General features: G+C 45.0%; 1 protein-coding gene across 2 annotated transcripts; it reads right to left on the bottom strand.

Annotated features, from left to right (window-relative positions):
• Positions 1-240: 240 nt before the first annotated feature.
• si:ch73-362m14.4 (actin-binding protein WASF3) lies at positions 241-17,530 on the bottom strand. Of its 2 annotated transcripts, none has more exons than XM_053490840.1 (9): positions 17,383-17,530; positions 7,953-8,090; positions 4,126-4,260; positions 3,390-3,543; positions 2,696-2,813; positions 1,893-2,068; positions 1,527-1,778; positions 979-1,364; positions 241-409 (listed from the first exon to the last, which is right to left on the bottom strand). In XM_053490840.1, the coding sequence occupies exons 2-9, from the start codon at positions 8,083-8,085 to the stop codon at positions 252-254; spliced, it is 1,512 nt and encodes a 503-aa protein (XP_053346815.1). In that variant the 5' UTR covers positions 8,086-8,090; positions 17,383-17,530; the 3' UTR covers positions 241-251. The 2 variants fall into 2 exon arrangements, with proteins under 2 accessions (XP_053346815.1, XP_053346814.1); XM_053490839.1 differs by having other exon boundaries at positions 7,953-8,087.
• Positions 17,531-21,004: the final 3,474 nt, after the last annotated feature.

Raw genomic sequence — 21,004 nt, 5'->3', positions numbered from 1 at the left:
TCTCTCGCTCTCTTTCCTCTCACACTCGTCTTTCTTTCTCTCTATTGCACGTCCTCTCACTCAGTCCTGCTTTGTCTCCACTGCACTATTTTCTGTTGTTGTTGTTTTTTTTTACTCTTTGTACATCTGCTCTGCTGATAAATTCGTCTACCTGTCTGTCTGTCTGTCTGTCTGTATGAGGAGAGTGTGTGTGTTCTGGTGCGGGAAAATAGCAGCAGTGTGTACAGCATGTGACCGGTCTGTTCCTCCCCTCAGTCAGACCACTCGTTCTCCTCGGGCTCGGAGTCCTCGTCTGATTCGCTGTACTCCACAGCGATGCGGCGAGACAGAATGGTGGCCACGTCGTTCCCCACCGGCTCCTTCTTCGCCTCCTGCTCTCTCTGCTCCTGGACTTTACGGAGCTGGATACCTGACGAGGAGCAAACAGCGGATTCAGGAAGACGCGCTAATGCACAATAACTGACACATAGTTTAGTTTACTTATTTATTAAGAATAAATGTATTTAATTAAATGGTAGTTAACCTTGATAAACTTCCAACTAATCTACAAACTGTACATGTCTACTTAATTGGGAATATCTGCACCAGGTAGCCAACCAAGCATGTGTCTTTTCCTTTTTTGAATGTAAATTAAAAAGCGTGCTGAATGTATGAATGTGACGTGACCTAGTGTCTGAAATATGAAGTAAATCAGATGGACTGCATGTTCACACTCTTCCTCAAGGCTGCAAGGGACCTTAAAGCAGCCGTATGTAACTTTCTGAGTTTTTGGAGACACTGTGAGCGGAAGGACTAGACTCATACTGGATGCTGTTCCACACGTTACTCTGATTTATTCTATGTTTGCTTCGAAGTTTCGTCATGTACATTATGTACACCTTATAACCAGCATAATAACACATTTCCCAGTAATTCCAGTTTGCACTGGTGAGCTTGTGAGAACAAACTGCAGTAGATCTCTCCACTGTGAACACTCACCTCTGCGGATGGCAGCCAGCAGGTCGCTGCGAGCGTCGCTTATGGGTATCAGGGGCACCGTGCCCTTCCTAGGCAGCGTGCCCTCTCCGGATGGATGAGCGGCGGCTCTGGCCGGGGAAGGAGCGTGCGTGGGCGGTCCTGGAGGTGGTGGGGGCGGGGCGACTGGAGGACCTCCACCGCTCACAGGATGAGAAGGAGACGGGACGTAAGCCGAGGGAGGGGCGGGTGGAGGAGACGGGCTGTAGGGTCGGGACAGAGCCGAAACCGTCCCCGGGGCCAGAGCCTGAGGAACGGAGGTGCTGTCGAAGGCCGTCTGAGCCGAGGGGATCACGGGGGGAGGAGGAGGCGGGGCAGGAGGGATAAAATGTTCCTGCATCTGATGGCCGCTGGAACGTTAAAGGAGAGAAAGAGAAGTGAAGTTAAACCTGCAACTCAAAGAGTAAAGAGTAACAGTGTTTCATGTATGTGTTTTCCCGTGTTTTCCACCACAATCTTTGCAGTAAAGGAATACGACAGACACGCCAGTTTTAAAAGGGATTTCTCTCTACCTGTAATCTTTGGCGGCAGAAGGTCGAGGACCATTGAGGGAGGGGTCAGGGGGCGGAGCTCCGTGATGCTGCTGCACGCGGCCCAGTGAGTGCTGGCGTGCGGAGGCGGAGACCGAGGCGGGGGGTCGATACGCGCGGTCCAGTGACTGTGTCTGGGTGGGGGCGCTCTCCTTCCCATCACCTCCTGCTCCACCTGTGTCCTGCGGGTGGCTGGGGCTGGTGGGGTACGAGTGCTCATCTGACAGTCCAGACCTGCGTAGGGAGACGGAGGACAGAGCGAGGACAAGAAGGAACATCATCGCTGTTAGTCTGAACCAGCTGTTTATAATGAAATGTAGCACTTTGATTTGTCTGGGAATCTCCGACCTGTCTGGAGATAAGGAGCCTTCAGACGAGATGCCGTGGTACGGAGACGGCGTGAGGCGAGTGTCTGGGCGGAACTCCTTGTCGTACGCCATCATGTTCCACTCCTGACGCCGGTTCCGAGCCTTCCGCACCTTCTTCACTTCACGCGACGGATCCTCGAGGTGTTTCTGCTCTTGCTAACATTGACACAAAGAATGCAGCATGTTACCAATAAACAGTGTAGCGTTCTCCTGCGGTCCGCGCTGCCGTTCTCTCATGATCTAGTTAAAATTCCATAAAATCAAAATCAGTGTCTTAGAGCTTCATCAAACGGAATTAAATCAGAGATAATAAGTGATTTCATGTGGACTTTAATGCTGGTGATTCTTTACGAAAACATGCAGTGACTCAAGCGAGGTGCTTTGTTCGCCAGTTTCAGCCCACAGATCAGCTGCGTAAAGATCAGCAGAATGTTCCGGCAGCTGAAGAGCCATCTGCACTCGTCACAAATGCAGCAGTCGCGCCGGGACAAGGTGGTGTTTAGGATCACCCGTTTACTGAGAGTTTTATAAGACATAAACCATCTCATAAGTGTTTCTGTTAAATTAGCCTCCTGTTTCTCTCTCCCTGTCTCTCTCTCAGTCCAATCTGGAACTTTACTGCGTCCTGTTTGTTCCTCTGTCTGTTAGCGAGCGAGGATCAGAGGGCAAGGACAAGCAGGACAGAAACCCTGAGACAGCTAATGACCAGCTCCATGCAGAAGACGGGAGAGAGAGAGATGAGAAAACCTGAGACACATGACAAACACACACACACACACACACCTTCTGCCTTCTTTTCTCCTTCCTCTTGTTCTCGGTGGCCTGCAGCATCTTCTCCTTCCAGAGGTTAAAGAAGTACGAGGGATCCGTATAGAACTTCAGGCCGTCCTTCTTGTCGTCTCTGTAACACAGTGAAGCTCCACGTTACACAAACCTTTACTCTACTTTAGCACGACGATATCGACTAACAGACACAACTCAGACATCTGATGGGCTTCTACAGGACTTCAGAAAGTGGGCGGAGCTTCAGGACTGGGTTTATATGAATGGAGGAGCGTAGCTCCAATGTTCGAAATATAAATATAAATCATATCATGATAACTCTAATAATAATAATTACAATATAATAATCATCATCATCATCATCATCATCCTGATCATAAAATATTTCAGTTGAAATTATGTTGTAATTAAAATCTGATGGTAAACAACTAGTGTTTAAATTTCGTGGTCCATCTATATTACTTTTAATTATTACAATATAATTTATTTTTTAGTGGTTTTTAAATAAGTCTCGCGCGGCGCTAGTGCTGGACCGCGCATGCAATCGTTTGTGTGATGATCAGCACCATACACCTGTAAGTCCAAAGACAATTCCAGAACCTTCTGTAGATCAGGTGAGGATGGTCAGTCCAGCTGGAGACCAGAGGAGGGAAGTGTGTGGAACGGAGACACTGACACACACACACACACACACCTGTATGGAGTGAGGATGTTGAGGGGAGGCGGCTTGTCACAGCGCTGGTACATCTCCATCACCGAGTTCAGGATGGAGTTTCTGGAGACCACCTGCTGGTCCTGGATGGTGGAGCTCTTGAAGGCCTTCCTCATGTTGATGTCCTGCAGGGAGACTAAGGAACACAAGCAGGAGCAAACACTGAATTCCCGCTGCAGGACACAAGTGTCTCTCCTGAGTTCAGTCTGAATCTCATCTTAACTGTAATTAATGACACGCATTCTCATCGCTCTCTAGGAGCCTATCTCAGGGGACTTAGGCCACAAGGCAGGGTGCCAATCCATAAGAGGGCACACACACACACGCACACACACACACACACAAACCCTGAGGTGGGAATTGAACCCTCGACCCTGGAGGTGCGAGGCCACAGTGTTAATGTCACACTTTTCGTATCTCATTTAATAAATCAAAGGAGAATGGTAAAATTGATTTAATGTAATAGTAATTTTATGCATATTCGTGATTCATACTTTAAATATTTGAATATTTTATATTAGAGCTTTTCAGCATTGTATAATCTAACATTCATCCTGTTACTAAAACTCAAGAGTGATTGCATACACAGGCTTAATTATTAATTTACTGTACATATATTTAAATATTCTGTCTGTCTGTCCATCTGTCCGTCTGTCTGTCCATCTGTCTGTCCGTCTGTCTGTCTGTCTGTCTGCCGGTCTGCCTTTCCGTCTCTTACCCTCTTCCACAGTGGAGTCTAGTTGTGTGACCTTGACTGCCAGTAGATCCACTTTCTCCTGCAGGCTGTTCATCCGCATGTAGAAACTGTTAGCTTCATTGAAAAGCTCTCCGAAGATGTCTTCAGCATGTCTACCTGCACACACACACACACACACACACACACACACAGTAAGTGTAAATGATATATTAAGCATGATATCAGTTTGTCACACTAATGGACAGATCAGAAACCCCCAGTAAACTCTGATTAGATTAGATTATGATGTTTTTACAGCAGACCTGTTTATATTTACAGATTTTTTATATTAGCTAATCTAATTAATAATCTAACTAATGAGTTCACTAATATGTAATGTAACTGGTGATGATGGTGAGGAATCAGTGGATTCTTCTGCTGCACCAGATCACTTCAGGTCCACAGACTGACATTACTGACTGATTTATACCAAAAATATTTTCCCTTTACATCAGCTGCAGTGTAACTCCTCACTGAACTGATCGTCTGTCTGTAAACACCTCCCAAATCTACAGCTGTGAAATTACTCCTCCTCATCCTCTTCTCCTCATCTTCTCATCCTCATCCTCATCTTCTCATCCTCTCCTCATCTTCTCCTCCTCATCCTCTCCTCCTCCTCCTCATCTCCTCATCTTCTCATCCTCATCCTCACCCTCTCCTCCTCATCCTCATCCTCTTCTTCTCATCCTCTCCTCCTCCTCTCCTCCTCCTCATCCTCTCATCCTCATCTTCTCATCCTCTCCTCCTCATCCTCATCCTCTCATCCTCATCTTCTCATCCTCTCCTCCTCATCCTCTCCTCCTCATCCTCTCCTCCTCCTCATCCTCTCATCCTCATCCTCTCATCCTCATCTTCTCATCCTCTCATCCTCATCCTCTCATCCTCATCTTCTCATCCTCTCCTCCTCCTCATCCTCTCCTCCTTCTCATCCTCATCCTCTCATCCTCATCCTCATCTTCTCATCCTCTCATCCTCATCCTCATCCTCTCATCCTCATCCTCTCATCCTCATCTTCTCATCCTCTCCTCCTCATCCTCTCCTCACCCTCTCCTCTCCTCCTCATCTCCTCCTCATTCTCTCCTCATCCTCATCTTCTCATCCTCTCCTCATCCTCTCCTCCTCATCCTCTCCTCCTCATCCTCATCTTCTCATCCTCTCCTTATTCTCTCCTCCTCATCCTCTCCTCCTCATCCTCACCCTCTCCTCCTCCTCATCATCTCCTCCTCCTCTCATCCTCATCCTCTCATCCTCATCTTCTCCTCCTCTCCTCCTCCTCCTCTCCTTCTCATCCTCATCCTCTCATCCTCATCTTCTCATCCTCTCCTCCTCATCCTCTCCTCCTCCTCATCCACTCCTCCTCATCCTCTCATCCTCATCTTCTCATCCTCTCCTCCTCATCCTCTCCTCCTCATCCTCTCATCCTCATCTTCTCATCCTCTCCTCCTCATCCACTCCTCCTCATCCTCTCATCCTCATCTTCTCCTTCTCATCCTCTCATCCTCATCTTCTCATCCTCCCATCCTCATCCTCATCTTCTCCTCCTCATTCACTCCTCCTCATCCTCTCCTCACCCTCTCCTCCTCCTCATCCACTCCTCCTCATCCTCTCATCCTCATCCTCATCTTCTCCTTCTCATCCTCTCCTCCTCATCTTCTCATCCTCTCCTCCTCATCCTCATCCTCTCCTCATCCTCTTCTCACCCTCTCCTCCTCATCCTCTCCTCACCCTCTCCTCCTCATCTTCTCATCCTTCCTCATCCTCTCCTCACCCTCTCCTCCTCATCCTCTCCTCCTCATCCTCATCTCATCTTCTCATCCTCTCCTCCTCATCCTCTCCTCCTCCTCCTCATCCTTCCTCCTCATCTTCTCCTCCTCATCCTCTCCTCCTCATCCTCATCCTCTCCTCATCCTCATCTCACCCTCTCATCCTCTCCTCACCCTCTCCTCCTCATCTTCTCATCCTCTCCTCATCCTCTCCTCCTCATCTTCTCATCCTCTCCTCATCTTCTCATCCTCTCCTCACCCTCTCCTCCTCATCCTCATCTCCTCATCCTCTCCTCACCCTCTCCTCCTCATCCTCTCCTCCTCATCCTCTCCTCCTCATCCTCATCTTCTCATCCTCTCCTTCTATTCTCTCCTCCTCATCCTCTCCTCCTCATCCTCACCCTCTCCTCCTCCTCATCCTCTCCTCCTCCTCTCATCCTCATCCTCTCATCCTCATCTTCTCCTCCTCTCCTCCTCCTCCTCTCCTTCTCATCCTCATCCTCTCATCCTCATCTTCTCATCCTCTCCTCCTCATCCTCTCCTCCTCCTCATCCACTCCTCCTCATCCTCTCATCCTCATCTTCTCATCCTCTCCTCCTCATCCTCTCCTCCTCATCCTCTCATCCTCATCTTCTCATCCTCTCCTCCTCATCCACTCCTCCTCATCCTCTCATCCTCATCTTCTCCTTCTCATCCTCTCATCCTCATCTTCTCATCCTCTCCTCCTCATCCTCATCCTCTCATCCTCATCTTCTCATCCTCTCCTCACCCTCTCCTCCTCCTCATCCACTCCTCCTCATCCTCTCATCCTCATCCTCATCTTCTCCTTCTCATCCTCTCCTCCTCATCTTCTCATCCTCTCCTCCTCATCCTCATCCTCTCCTCATCCTCATCTCACCCTCTCCTCCTCATCCTCTCCTCACCCTCTCATCCTCATCTTCTCATCCTCTCCTCTTCCTCTCCTCACCCTCTCCTCCTCATCCTCTCCTCCTCATCCTCTCATCCTCATCTTCTCATCCTCTCCTCCTCATCCTCTCCTCCTCCTCCTCATCCTCTCATCCTCATCTTCTCCTTCTCATCCTCTCCTCCTCATCCTCATCCTCTCCTCATCCTCATCTCACCCTCTCATCCTCTCCTCACCCTCTCCTCCTCATCTTCTCATCCTCTCCTCACCCTCTCCTCCTCATCTCTCATCCTCTCCTCCTCATCCTCTCCTCACCCTCTCCTCCTCATCCTCATCTTCTTATCCTCTCCTCCTCATCCTCTCCTCACCCTCTCATCCTCATCCTCATCCTCATCTTCTCATCCTCTCCTCCTCATCCTCATCTTCTCATCCTCTCCTTATTCTCTCCTCCTCATCCTCTCCTCCTCATCCTCACCCTCTCCTCATCATCTTCTCCTCCTCACCCTTTCCTCCTCCTCTCCTTCTCTCATTCTGTCCCAGCACACAGTTCCAGAAGATGAATCATTTATAACTCACAGGTGAGGATGAGCTCCCCGAGGCGCCTGGTTCCTCTTAGGTTTCTCTCTCAGAGATCAGTTTCCTGTGGTTTATAGTTTTTTTACTATTTTTTGCCCCTTAAAGTTTCGATCATTTAGCCGTTAATTTTGTTGTTTTTTAATAAACACATTCCAGGCTCAGGACTGTGCAGTGTAGAGACACACGCTTTTATCTCAACCTCAGAAAATATGAACTGAATTTTTTTCATGTTAATCAACACATGAGGGAAGTTTTTTAACGACGTCATTCCTTCATTCCGTCAGGAGTAAAACTGAAGTTTAAGGTCTGAGGCCTCCCCTAAACACACCAGCAGGACTTCTATAAGCACATGTATGTAACAGTTATGTGTGTGTGTGTGATTGTATTCATGTTGACCTGCGCTGTGCTGACGGTGTGTGTGTGTGTGTGTGTGTGTGTGATGCTTTAATTTTAATTAATCGGAGAATCAGGGGGAGCGTCAGGACCACGCATGTCCTGTGGGAGGACGTCGGCTCTGAGTGTGTGTGTGTGTGTGTGTGTGTGTGTGTGTGTGAGGCGATGCTTACTGAGCCCCCCCAGCTGTTTGATGATGGCCGCGAGCGTGCTGTTGGTCACACACTCCAGCTCACTGGTCACACCTTCAGGCAGCGCTCCTCGACACAGGTGTCTGGGCTCGATGCTCCTCTTCACCAGCGGCATGGCTGCTTGGATGACAAACACACACACACACACACACACACACACACAGATTAATGTTTATAAAGATTTAAACCCTTTCTCTCAGTGCTGCTGATTTTGAACTAGACAGAAGTGTGTGTGTGTGTGTGTGTGTGTGTGTGTGTGTGTGTGTGTGTGTGTGTGTGCCATTTCATAAAACAACATAAAAACCCTCCTCCACAGGTCCGATCCGGTTACCATGGCAGCGCCGCCTCCTGCCGCGAGGGTCGTCATGGTAACCGGTTCTCACTGCTCCACTCGGGCAGAGACGGTTCTCCCTCCCGGTCCTGAGCCGCGCGGCCGCGATCTGGAATCAGGACGTGTTCTAATGTCTTCAATCCCGCGTCATCTTCCTCTGTGTGTCACTAACACCGTTCCAATATTAATGAACAGGGGTGTGTGTGTCTCTGCATCGTTTCACTCCAGTCTGATCAGAAATCACGACCAGAGCTGCACCAGGAGCTGAGCAGAACCAAACATCCGAGCAGAACTCAGGGCTTCCAGATCGGGACAGCAAAGGTCACGTGTCATGTTCTGCTCTGTGTGTGTGTGTGTGTGTGTGTGTGTGTGTGTGAGACAGGTTCATGCAGCACTTCATTTCTCGTACATCCTTTCTTTATTGCTTTTTAAACAAACAAAAAAATTTTAAAAACTTTTCATATTTATTTTTATATTTTGTCCTTAATATTTTTTTCACATCCATTGAATAAAATTTTTTTTTTACACCTCCTAACTTATTTTTAGATTTTTCATTTCATACATTTGTGAAATTATCAACCAAAAGATTAAGAGCATTTTAATGTTAACATACAGTGCAGTGAAAAGTCTGTCCCCTCCCTAATTATTGTTTTCTAAAATATTTGTTACACTTAATTATTCAGATCATCAAATACATTTTAATATTACACAAAGATAACATGAGTAAATACACAATAGAGTTTTTTAAATGATGATTTCATTTAGTCACGTCAGGTCGGCTGTTCAGATGCAGTTCAGTCCACAGAGACACGAAACAGCGTCCTACAGGACCGAGGGGATGCACACACACAACGTCAAGGAACAACATCAAGGAACAAGATCAAGGAACAAGATCAAGGAACAAGATCAAGGAACAAGATCAAGGAACAACATCAAGGAACAAGATCAAGGAACAAGATCAAGGAACAAGACTAACCAGCTGATTAAGACACCTAACTAGCTGACGAGAAGACAAAACAAATGAACACCTTAAACTGACAAAAATATCCAAGCACTTTACAAAAGAGTAAACAAGAGCAACAAACACCACACATTTATATATACAGTATAAATATATCGTAAATAAATATATATAAATATATAAATTGTCCATTAGATAAAAGATGGAAAAACAGTACACGTTTCCTGTTAAAGTAGCAATGAAGATAAAAAAGAGTTCTTGTGCCAATAACAGTTAATATTTATTGTGCACTAAAGCTTTGTGGGTGTGGGTGTGGGTGTGGGTGTGGCCATGGGCGTGGCACATCAAACTTAACTCGGCTTTTCAAAAATCACAGTTCATTCATGATTTAGCAAGGGGGCAATTACTTTTTCACATAGGATAGGGCTGGTCTGGACAGCGTTTTTTACTTAATAAATAAAATCATTTTTAAAAAATTGCATTTTGTATTCACTCTGTTTTTATAAAAGATAAATATTTGGAGATAAAGTCCGAGAGGCCAGATTGAGGTGGTTTGGACATGTTCAGAGGAGAGATGGTGAATATATCGGTAGAAGGATGCTGAGGTTGGAACTGCCAGGCAGGAGGTCTAGAGGAAGACCAAAGAGGAGATTTATGGATGCAGTGAGAGAGGACATGAAGTTAGTTGGTGTGAGAGAAGAGGATGCAGAGGATAGGGTTAGATGGAGGCAGATGATTGGCTGTGGCGACCCCTGAAAGGGAACAGCCCAAAGACAAAGAAGAAGAAGATTTATCTATGTGTAATATTAAAACTTATTAATTCATGTGTCACAAATTGGCAAGAAAAATAAGGAAGGGGCAAATACTTTTTCACAGCAGTTCACATCTAGAAATACTCGTAGTTGTGGAACGATTTCATAATGAGGAAAATCAAAATGACAAAAAAAAAACTTTCTTTTATACATAATATCTTTACTTTTCTACATAACTTTTGCTGTGTGTGTGTGTGTGTGTGTGTGTGTATTAAATTAATAGTTCTGGACAGTTTAGGCGTCTCTCTCACACACACACACACACACACACACACCTGTGAGCACATCACAAGCTCTATCTGAAGGCTCCAGTGTCGTCTGGCTTGTTGCTTAGCAACCGAAGCTTCCTGTTAACAGACGTCTCTCTGCACATCACAGCACACGGATTCCACTGAAGATTATTCATAAAGATTAAATCATCAATAAAAGACTTTATCTGTCTGTTCTGTTCACAATGTTTCAGCATGACACACACACACACACACACACACACACACACACACCCTTTTTTTGGGTTTGATCTAAAACAGGAATGTGAGAAACTCTACTTAAAACTTAATTCTTTTGCTAACGGTCTCGCTGAACCGCTACACACACACACACACACACACACACACACACAGTGTCTGTAAAGGCGTTTCCCATGATGCCTTTCACCTGCATGTCTACACACTGCTCTGGACCAGAGTTTAATATCCTGTGGTGAAAATGACCCGAGACAAAGCGAACACACACACACAGTGTACACACACAGTGTACACACACACACACACACACACACTCATAAGTGAGGTTATTCCTAATGTTTAGTAACCTTATCACCATGGAAACCATGACTGATTCACAAGAGGATGTTCAGAATGGAACACACACACACACACACACACACACACACTCAATAACTGTTAAACAAACAAAAAAAAAAACACAATAAACTGTATATGTAAGAGTGTGTGTGTGTGTGTGTGTGTGTGTGTGTGTGTGTGTGTGTGTGTCCATTCTAACCGCCCTGGACTCAGAGGCCATCGCCATGGTAACCAGCCGGGGGTCTTCCCTTCTGCTCCACTGCTCTCTGATACAGCAGTGTGAAGAAGAGACGTGCTGGCGTCTAGAAGAGAATTAAACTGTACTCTCTCTCTCTCTCTCTCTCTCTCACACACACACACACACACACACACACACACACACTAAACAGAAAGGAGGATCTGCGTTGAACTAAAGAAAGCATCGAAGATCAAATCTTACGACTGTACAGAAACATCTTTCACTCGTAATCAGCTTGTGCTCTATAAAATGTTCAACTTTCTCTGTTTTACTATAAAATCCAAAAAAATCATTTTGTCTAAACCACAGTCCAAACACACACACACAGTTTTGGAACAGTAACAAGCCTAATCTGTGTGTCTTTGGGAGGAAACCAACCAAGCACAGGGAGAACTTGCAAACTCCACACACCCAGACCCAAGGCGGGAATCGAACCTGGACCCTGGAGGTGACAGTCCTAACCCCTACACCTCTGTGACAACCCCCCCCCCCCTGCACCCCTTTTACACAATTTAAACCCAATGAAACCTGGCATCATCATCATCAGTGAAGAAGATGAAACCCTCCATAGATGTGATCCTCTGGTGGTTCAGTACATTCAGGTGGTCAGCTGACTTCATTTTATTGCCCCATAACGTCACTGAGTCTAGACCTGAGTAACTGAAGCAACTTAAACCAAGTGTTTAAGTCTCCAGTAATATCTTTTTCCGTCTAAAGTTCATGAAGATCTTTACAGGGTTTGTGATGTCCTGAGCCCCGCCCCAGTGCCTTCCCCTTATAATCTCTAGTTGTTCTCTTTGCTTGATGCAGGACAATAATTTGACCCTTATAGAACAGAGGACCATCTCTGCCCCGCCCACAGGATGTGTCTCCAGACGTGGTGTGTGAGAGATGAGAAGCTCCTGACTGCATCAGTTAGAGTGAAATCACATGTTACAGCAGAAACACATTAATCACTGCAGTAATGATCCAGTGGGAGGGGCTTCACTCTTCACTTCCTGAGGATCTTTATGATGTTTCACGCGGTGTGGCGGTAATTAGCTTCAGTGTAGAGAGTGTAAAGATCAGATAGAGCGCCTCCTAGTGAGTAGATTTGAAACATCTGTGTGTGAAAGCTGATGTTTTATCGATACAGAAAGCCATGAGACTGAATGTCAGGTTAAATATCTACGGTACAGTACCATAATAATAATCCGTAGTGGATAAAAGAGCCGTGATTAAAGTGACTCACCAGAGTGGAGGGGCTTTTACTTCTGCACAGCGAGTTCCTGTCAAACATCACCGATCCTGAACGCATGAAAGACAAAACTGTCTGTACTTTCACACACTCCTGCTGTATCTGCCTGGGTTTACTCGGGGTTCTCCAGTTTCCTCCCACGATCCCCGGTGGATCCGGACCCAATAAGAACAGAATAAAGTGTTTTCGCTCCACATCTCCATCCATCATCCACTCGGGGAGGAGGAGCTACTGCGTGACTCAGACGACTCACACTTCCCATCCAGCACTATTTCTATCTGGACTCGAGGTCGTGACCCTGTCACATGGTCGACTCCTACTGAAATATGGGGGTAAAGAGGACATTGGGTAACGTCTGTGTCAAACCCTGACTGATTCACAGATCAGATTTAGGTTCCACATCTTTAACTTATAAACTATTTAAACCCCAAATAAGAGGAAATAAGTGTTTAAAAATAAAGTGTAAAGTTAACATGCGTGGTTTAAATCCTCTTAAAATAAAACAAAATTTAATGACATCACACGGTGTGATTAAACACCAGAGACGGAGACGATCGCAGCGTCTGGACGTCTTCAGCAGAACCTCCTCTGATATAATATTAATGAACTCCACCAGCCTCCTCTAACACTTACACACACGTATCTATAGATCTGTCCAGAACAACCATACTGTGACTGTTTCACCTAAAATAAAATCAAAACGGTTTGATGATACCTTAGTAAAACACAAACATTTAACTGAGGTCAGGCGCGTACACACACTCGGCATGAACATGAAGTTCAGTAATGATGGCGCAGAATGATGAACACACACACACACACACACACACACACAAGGTTTCTGGGCACGAACCTTAAGCTCACTCCAATAGGGTCGAGTCTGTAAAAGCTTAAACTCATCTTGCGCTCTCTGTTCCGCACCAGCTCTGCTCTGTATTCAGACTCATTGTGTTGTTCTCAGCATTTCAATCTTCTAGCTGATGATGTCAGGTTCTCCGAGGTTCTCCTCCATGATTAACCGCTGCTTCAGTACAATGTTCTTCAGGCCTCCATACACACTTTTAATCAGAACTTTCCTCCAAAAGCTTTTTTCTCCGTCCATGTGTTCAGCTGCACACCTTGGTCAAGTCTGAAGTTGTGGATTTTGGTGCAGGAGTTTCTTGCTTCCTTTCTGTCCATGGTGATATAAAACTGGTTTGACTGGAGACAGTGACATTGGTGTTCCAGCAGTTTCCAGTTCATGGCAGGCCTGTTCCACAGTGGTTCCTGGGTTGTTCCTGACCACCTGAAACAGCCTCCTCTCAGCTGATGGTGACAGTTTGGATCTCCTTCCAGAGACATTTTATAAATAAATTAAACCCTGCGAATCTTTATCAATTTAAATGATTAAGTACAAAATGTTAAGATCACAGTAGCTACCTGGGGTCTGTAATTTTTTTGTAATTAATTATTAAAAGAACAAAACTTTTTAAAATTTTAAATATCATGTCCAGGATCACAGAAAGACAGAGAGACAGAGAAAAAGACAAAGAGAGAGACAGACAGCGAATGAGCGTCTTGGTGATGTTTAAACTGTGTAAAGATGTTTCAGATCTGTGTACAAAAGAGGGGCGCATTTATTTAATCCCTCGTCAGTCCTGGACGCAGGAACTCAGATGAAGGTCCAGGTCTCAGCAGCACCGTGTCCTTCAGGCTGGAGGACTCTAAGTCACGGCATTTCCCTTCAGTGGAAGAAGTGCTGAGTTCTAATAAAAAATAGTCATCAACAGAACCGAATGAGCTCCACGACTCTCACACAGCGACTCTCACACGGGCGACTCTCACACGGCGACTCACACGGGCGACTCTCACGCGGCGACTCTCACACGGGCGACTCTCACACGGCGACTCTCACGCGACTACTTAAAACTCCGTTAAGCGCTGACACGCACTACGCCACAAAAGAGCCTCTCAGTCCTGACAGAACGCTATTCTTCATGAGAACAGGATTTTATTAAAAGCAGCTCTGCTCAGGTGATTTCCTACGAGAATTATTGTATAAAGAATAAAAACTGACTGACATGTTAGCATGTGCTTTAGCTTAGCGCGGCATAGCATTAACTCACCTAACTGATCAGCTAATACTAGCTACACATCAGAAATGCTAATTAAATGATTTAAAAATTACTTATTAGTGTATATATAGTAACTGTGTAAAAGGCCGCGTGTTCATTAAACAGATTATTATCGTGAACTCTCGGTGGAATCAAACATCTGATTTAATTCACAATTTTTAAATTTTCTGCTTTCAGATGTTACAGGACACAAAATTAAAATGACAAACAAAAAAACTTATTATAGTTTCATTGAACACATAAAAAAAAATCACTCTAAACTGTTTCACAATTAAAATTTTTAAATTTTTTGAAAGTGATTGAAACTAAAGTCGTGTTTTTCTGTAATTCTGCAAACAATAAATTCCCGTGTGAGACAGAAAGAAGCTCTGAAAATGGTACACACACTAATTCACAGTTCTGGTTAACTGCAGCGATATCACAGTGTTGTGTTACACATAAGAACCTCATTAACTCTTCTTTCGTTACGTTCTACCTGATTTCCCACAGAACGCTGGAGCAGAAACACAAAAATAACCAAAATGCGATAATCTAAACCTTCACTAATCCCAGTTTATTAACACCAAAGGGAAGATCCCATGAAGGAGCCCTCACTGAGAGGACAGGACCGAGTGTCTCAGCAGCACAAAGCAGGAAGCAAAAAAGCTACAGAAGATGGAAGGATCAAGACGTGCAGCTGTTCTGTTTGGAGACAGATGTGTCTAAGCAATGATTTTCTCCTATTTTCTACGCTATACTTAAATAAAAACTTTCCCAGCGTGAACGTTACGGTTGGCGGCTGGAGGACGTCGCTGCCGTCTGGTGATTCCGTGTGACGGCGGTGTGATTGCAGAACGACGAGCTCAGATCAAGAACCTCAGAGCGACTGACTCCAGCTGGCTCGTGGAACATCGAGCGCTTTCTCCTTCTCCTTCTTCATTAACCGCGCGTCTGATCGATGCGATCGCTGGGGGAATTTCTAAGCCGTACTCTGATCGAATTCTCAATGTGTTACCGTGAATTATTAATGAGCGCTACGCTATACGGTTCACAGCGTCTGTGCAGTCGTGAATTCATCAACAGGAGGAACTGTTTAATTATTCATAAATATTTAAGTACATTAATCCTGTAAGAAAGGTTCGTCACGTTAAAAGAGCAGCACGGAACCGCACGCAGGCTGAAACCTGTAGCCTCGATCGGCACAAATCAGACGAATAAAGTAGAGAGGATGGACCTGTGATGCTGGAGTGGGACGCTGGCGAGAGGACTTGAATAAAAATTTCAATGCTTGAAATGTTGCATTTAAGATTTTAATTAACGAACATTTTTGTCAAAACAAATTCTTACATTTACAGGTTGTAAAATTGGAGTAAAATCCTGAAAACTAATACACTGATCTCCAGAAACACTTGACTAACTGCGATGTCATTTTAGGTGGTTAGTGATTACTAGCAGGCTAACGCTAACGTCAATAACTAGCTAGAACATGACGTGCTGTAGAGTTCTCCTGGACGTCGAGCGTCTAACTTCACTCTTCAGCTCCAGTCTCCCCGGGAATCCCGCGCTTCACTTCTCATCTACATAAAGTGTGTCATTTAGGAGGTTTGCACTTGGGGATCTGATTAATCCGGTTCTAATCTACTTAGTGTTTTTAAGGCAGATCTCACACCGAGCAAGAACAAGACAAAAACACTGACCCAAAACGTGCAGGGTTACATCACATATATATAATATTATGTGCATATGATTTAAATATTAGACATTAGACTGATACTCATTTAGGAGTGGTGTAGGTGTAGGTGTGGTGTAGGTGTAGGTGTGGTTTAGGTGTAGGTGTGGTGTAGGTGTAGGTGTGGTGTAGGTGTGGTGTAGGTGTAGGTGTGGTGTAGGTGTAGGTGTAGGTGTAGGTGTAGGTGTGGTGTAGGTGTAGGTGTAGGTGTGGTTTAGGTGTAGGTGTGGTGTAGGTGTGGTGTAGGTGTGGTGAGGTGTAGGTGTGGTGTAGGTGTGGTGTAGGTGTAGGTGTGGTTTAGGTGTAGGTGTGGTGTAGGTGTAGGTGTGGTGTAGGTGTGGTGTAGGTGTAGGTGTGGTTTAGGTGTAGGTGTAGGTGTAGGTGTGGTTTAGGTGTAGGTGTGGTGTAGGTGTGGTGTAGGTGTGGTTTAGGTGTAGGTGTAGGTGTGGTTTAGGTGTAGGTGTGGTGTAGGTGTAGGTGTAGGTGTAGGTGAAGGTGTGGTGTAGGTGTAGGTGTAGGTGTGGTGTAGGTGTGGTGTAGGTGTAGGTGTAGGTGTGGTGTAGGTGTGGTGTAGGTGTGGTTAGGTGTAGGTGTGGTTTAGGTGTAGGTGTGGTGTAGGTGTAGGTGTGGTGTAGGTGTGGTGTAGGTGTAGGTGTGGTTTAGGTGTAGGTGTGGTGTAGGTGTAGGTGTAGGTGTGGTGTAGGTGTAGGTGTGGTGTAGGTGTGGTGTAGGTGTAGGTGTGGTTTAGGTGTAGGTGTGGTGTAGGTGTAGGTGTAGGTGTGGTTTAGGTGTAGGTGTGGTGTAGGTGTGGTTTAGGTGTAGGTGTAGGTGTAGGTGTTTACTCCACGCTGTACAGCTGAGAGTTAATGCATGGCTGGATTGAATGGTGATGAAGAGGAGGAGGATGAGGAAGAGGATGATGATGTTATACTGGTGCTGACTGTCATTACGTCACTCATTTTACTGTACGCTCCAGGGGAGCTGGGGTCCTACTCTCAGAGACACCGTTACACACACAGCAGATATTATAGCACTTATGACGTCATACATCTACAATTTAAATGCACTCGATTCGGCAACATCAAAGCGACATGCTTTATATTTCTGCTGTCAGTAGTGTGTGTGTGTGTGTGTGTGTGTGTGTGAGAGAGAGAGATGCACTGACCGATGTGTATAATTCTGGGATTGAAGCGCCTCGGACTCACCGGTAGGGTTGAAGCTCTGCTCCCTCCCGGTGCTGCAGGTTTTCGGTTTAGATCCCCTCACGGAGCGGCGCGCTGCACACACACACCCGCGCCATGGCCGAGGAGGAGGAGGAGGAGGATGATGATGATGAGGAGCGGCGGTTCTGAGAGTCAGATGGAGGGGGCGCGCCTCCTCCGCGTGAACGCGCGCGCGTTTCCTTGGCAGCGAAGCGCACCGCAGCAGAGACGCCACAGCGCATGCGCGTCACTCTCGACCACCACCCAGCGTCTCGGGCACGCGCGCGAAGGTTACGCGTAGAATGCATGAGAGCGCGTGCTACACCCGCGTTTAACTCTTATTATTATTATTATTGTTGTTGTTGTTGTTGTTGTGTCAGTCACTTCACAGGTGAAGAAGTGATTTTTTATACAGGATCATGTAACAGAATTCTCCAGGACACTTAACACTTCTTGTCTCCTGATCCATGCCTCGTTTTTTATAAATATTCATACACATTTATATTCTTATCACATTTGCTAAATACAATTTCATGGCCTTGATCGATTTAAATTTCACCTGAAAAGACATAAACCTGAAAAAGTCTATTATTTTTAAATGCTAAATTGTTAAGATATTGTAATGTGAATTTGACATGGTTACGGACACTACAGATTTTTTTTTTTTTTTTTTTGGGGGGGGTCCTTAATATCACACTGAATGCTTTAATTTAAGCAAAAATTTTTACAGTTCATACACTTCTAGAAGCTTACACCGATTTTAGTATCAATACTCATGAAGAAATAAGAATAATGTTTGAGACAGTATAACGCGGGAAAATTGCCTTTTTAATGCCAAATACAAAATCTAATATCATCTCTCTAAAATGTTAGAAACTTGAAATTATTAGTGAAGCGAGATCGGTCACATCCATGTAGCATAAACTTTCCTCTTGTGAGAAAAGGAAGAGCTTCTTTGGCACACACACACACACACACACACACATTGTTGTTTGTTAGTAAGTCGTGGCCACGACTTACTAATGTGTGGGAATGAGATAGTGTAATGCATGACCATGAGATAGTGTGCTGTGGCCACAACTCAAGAACGTGTGGTAATGAGATCACTCACAGCAAGATTGTTGTTCTGGAGTTCATGCTGTGTGTCAGTGAGTAAATAAAGCTAATCATACACTAACAGTTATAAACAAAATCGAATTAAATTTCTCCATAGTTTCCAAGAGACTAAACGTAATGAGGTTATTAGATTGTGGCCATAATATAGTATCTCATGGCCACGCTTTATACTGTTTTGTTCCCACGCCTTAGTAAGTCTTGGCCATGTAATATATATATATATATACTGTACCCCCCCCCCTCCCTCCCCCCGTGTGTCACCAGAGGGGCTCCGTAGGAATCTCATGTGTAAAGCAGCAGAATGTGAGATCTGGGTGAAGAGGGTTGAGTGTGACACATTCACATGGAAAAGCAGCAGCTCCATTCAGACATCTTGTGGGAGACAGAATCATGCCAAAGTCTCACACAGCACACATTCCTGAATTAATTACCCTCTTTTCTCAAAACCATGACCAAATAACAGCCTGGGCCAAAAAAACACACCGACTGGAGTGAATGTTGTTCTCATTAAACCTCACTGTTTCAGAAGAGTCAGATTATTGGTCTGTGTCAAGCAAAGACAACAACTAAGGAGATTTGAAGTTATAGGGACTGGGTTAGGAACTCTCTAAAACTATCAGGGAAAATATCAATTAAATGTTGTTCTTTTTTATGTGCAATTTTTACTCAGGTCCAGACTCAGTGACGTTACGGGGCAATAAAATGAAGTCAGCTGACCACCTGAATGTACTGAACCACCAGAGGATCACATCTATGGAGGGTTTCTTCTTCTTCACTGATGGTACGGAGTGTATTTCAGGACTGTATGTGTGTGTGTGTGTGTGTGTGTGTGTGTGTGTGTGTGTGTGTGTGTGTGATCAAAGATAAAAGTGCCTGAATGAAATCTTGGAGTGTGTGACTTTTTCGAGCAGGCTGTGTACAGTATACTCTGAGTAATTAATCACAGTACTGTTGTTTTTTTGTAAACATTTATGAAACGCAGGAAAACATGTCAAGTATGAGACAAGATCAGATCAAATGTTGTTCATTCTGGAGGAAATTCCTGTATTAGATTAACCTTTGACTAAAAAAATAACTGAGTGAATAAAAGACTGGCCCTTAAAGACCTTATTTTTTGTGAGTATTGTGAGTTGACTCTTGGCAACCATGGCACACACACACACACACACACACACACACACTGGTGTACAGAGATCAGTTGTACTTCCTCAGTTTCACCATAAATGTGAGAGTTGTCTTCAATCTGGTTTGTAGGATTTTGGCTGGACATCCCGCGCGGCTCTTCCCTCCCCTGTGTACACGAGTGTGTGTGTCTCCCACGAGTCTCCCGCGAGTCCGGTGATACACTTTTTGTATTTTGGCGAGTCGTTAATAAACAAAGTAAACCATTTGCACCTTTTTCTGACGGGCTGGCCCTCTCGCCATCCTGCCCCTCTGACCCATTTCATATTGTTCCATAAGCACCTGTTTATTATTAAAGTTAATGTTGTGAGTAACTAGCCAGTATACCTAAAGAATGAATATTTTATGAATGTTGGAGACTAAAGGGAATGATGGTTATGAGTGTACACCATGTGTCCCAGCCCGAAGCCTGCTAGCGGTGGACCTGCTGCGTTTGGTGTTGCTGGCACGCGTTCCTGAGTCACCGGTGTGGGAGTTCTGTTCAAAACATAAAGGACGCATAAAAAGGACATTAGATGTGGCTAAAAGGTCTGTGATAGAGCGCCATCTAGTGAACCTTCCAACCCCGACAGCATGTAGCTAAAAGAGTCAGTCAGCGTATGCTATGTTGCCGCGCGCGCTAGCCCAGCTAGCCTGATGTGTTGGTTATTTTAACTTCAGCAGAGTTATACAATTGTTCAAAAATCCTTTCCTCAGATATAAAACCAGATGCTTTAATTGTAGACGTGAAATAAATAAATAAGTGAAGAAGTTACTCACGGGGTTTTACACACAACTAAAAAACTTATTTATTATTGTATGCCATTTTCTTTATCAGACGAATGATTAACAGAGCAGCAGGACTTTTACTCACGCCAGTGTGTTTTGTCTTCTTTACACCACTGAACAAAAAATTCAGAATAACACAATGTATAGAGAAAGCTGAAGGATTTTCAGTACGAGGTGAGGAGATGCCCGTGTGAACGTGCCTTCCTGTGAGTCGTAGAGCTGAAAGCTGAGCCCCTGGCAGCACACCAGGTCAGGATGAAGTGTTTGTACACGGTTCCTTTCGAGAGGAACCGACATTGTATCAAGGAACTCTGGCACCAGTATGTCTGGGTAATTTGTCCAATATAATAATAGGTTTATACAAAGCACTTAGAGCTTATTGCATTTATGCAGCTTTTTTCAGTCACTAGTGTACAGCTGGGGCAACGCGGTGGTGCAGTGGGCGGAGTTATCGCCCCGTACAGTAGCTCCAGGCCCCGGGTTCAGTCCTGAGCTCTGGTTACTGTTCACTTCCACTTCTTCTCTCCATGTCTGTGTGAAATGTCCAGCTACTCCACCT

This window comes from Clarias gariepinus, unplaced genomic scaffold (assembly GCF_024256425.1).
Source record: "Clarias gariepinus isolate MV-2021 ecotype Netherlands unplaced genomic scaffold, CGAR_prim_01v2 scaffold_33, whole genome shotgun sequence".
In the NCBI taxonomy this organism is placed as follows: Eukaryota; Metazoa; Chordata; class Actinopteri; order Siluriformes; family Clariidae; genus Clarias; species Clarias gariepinus.
Note: the sequence above shows the minus strand (reverse complement) of the source record. Positions and strands in the feature narration are given on the sequence as shown.

Excerpts from the sequence above, each read along its gene's own strand:
- si:ch73-362m14.4 (XM_053490840.1), bottom strand. The coding sequence starts at position 8,085 with ATGCCGCTGGTGAAGAGGAGCATCGAGCCCAGACACCTGTGTCGAGGA. Across the intron at positions 4,261-7,952 it reads CAAACAGCTGGGGGGGCTCA|GTAGACATGCTGAAGACATC; the intron begins GTAAGCATCGCC and ends GTGTGTGTGCAG. Across the intron at positions 3,544-4,125 it reads AGACTCCACTGTGGAAGAGG|TCTCCCTGCAGGACATCAAC; the intron begins GTAAGAGACGGA and ends TGTGTTCCTTAG.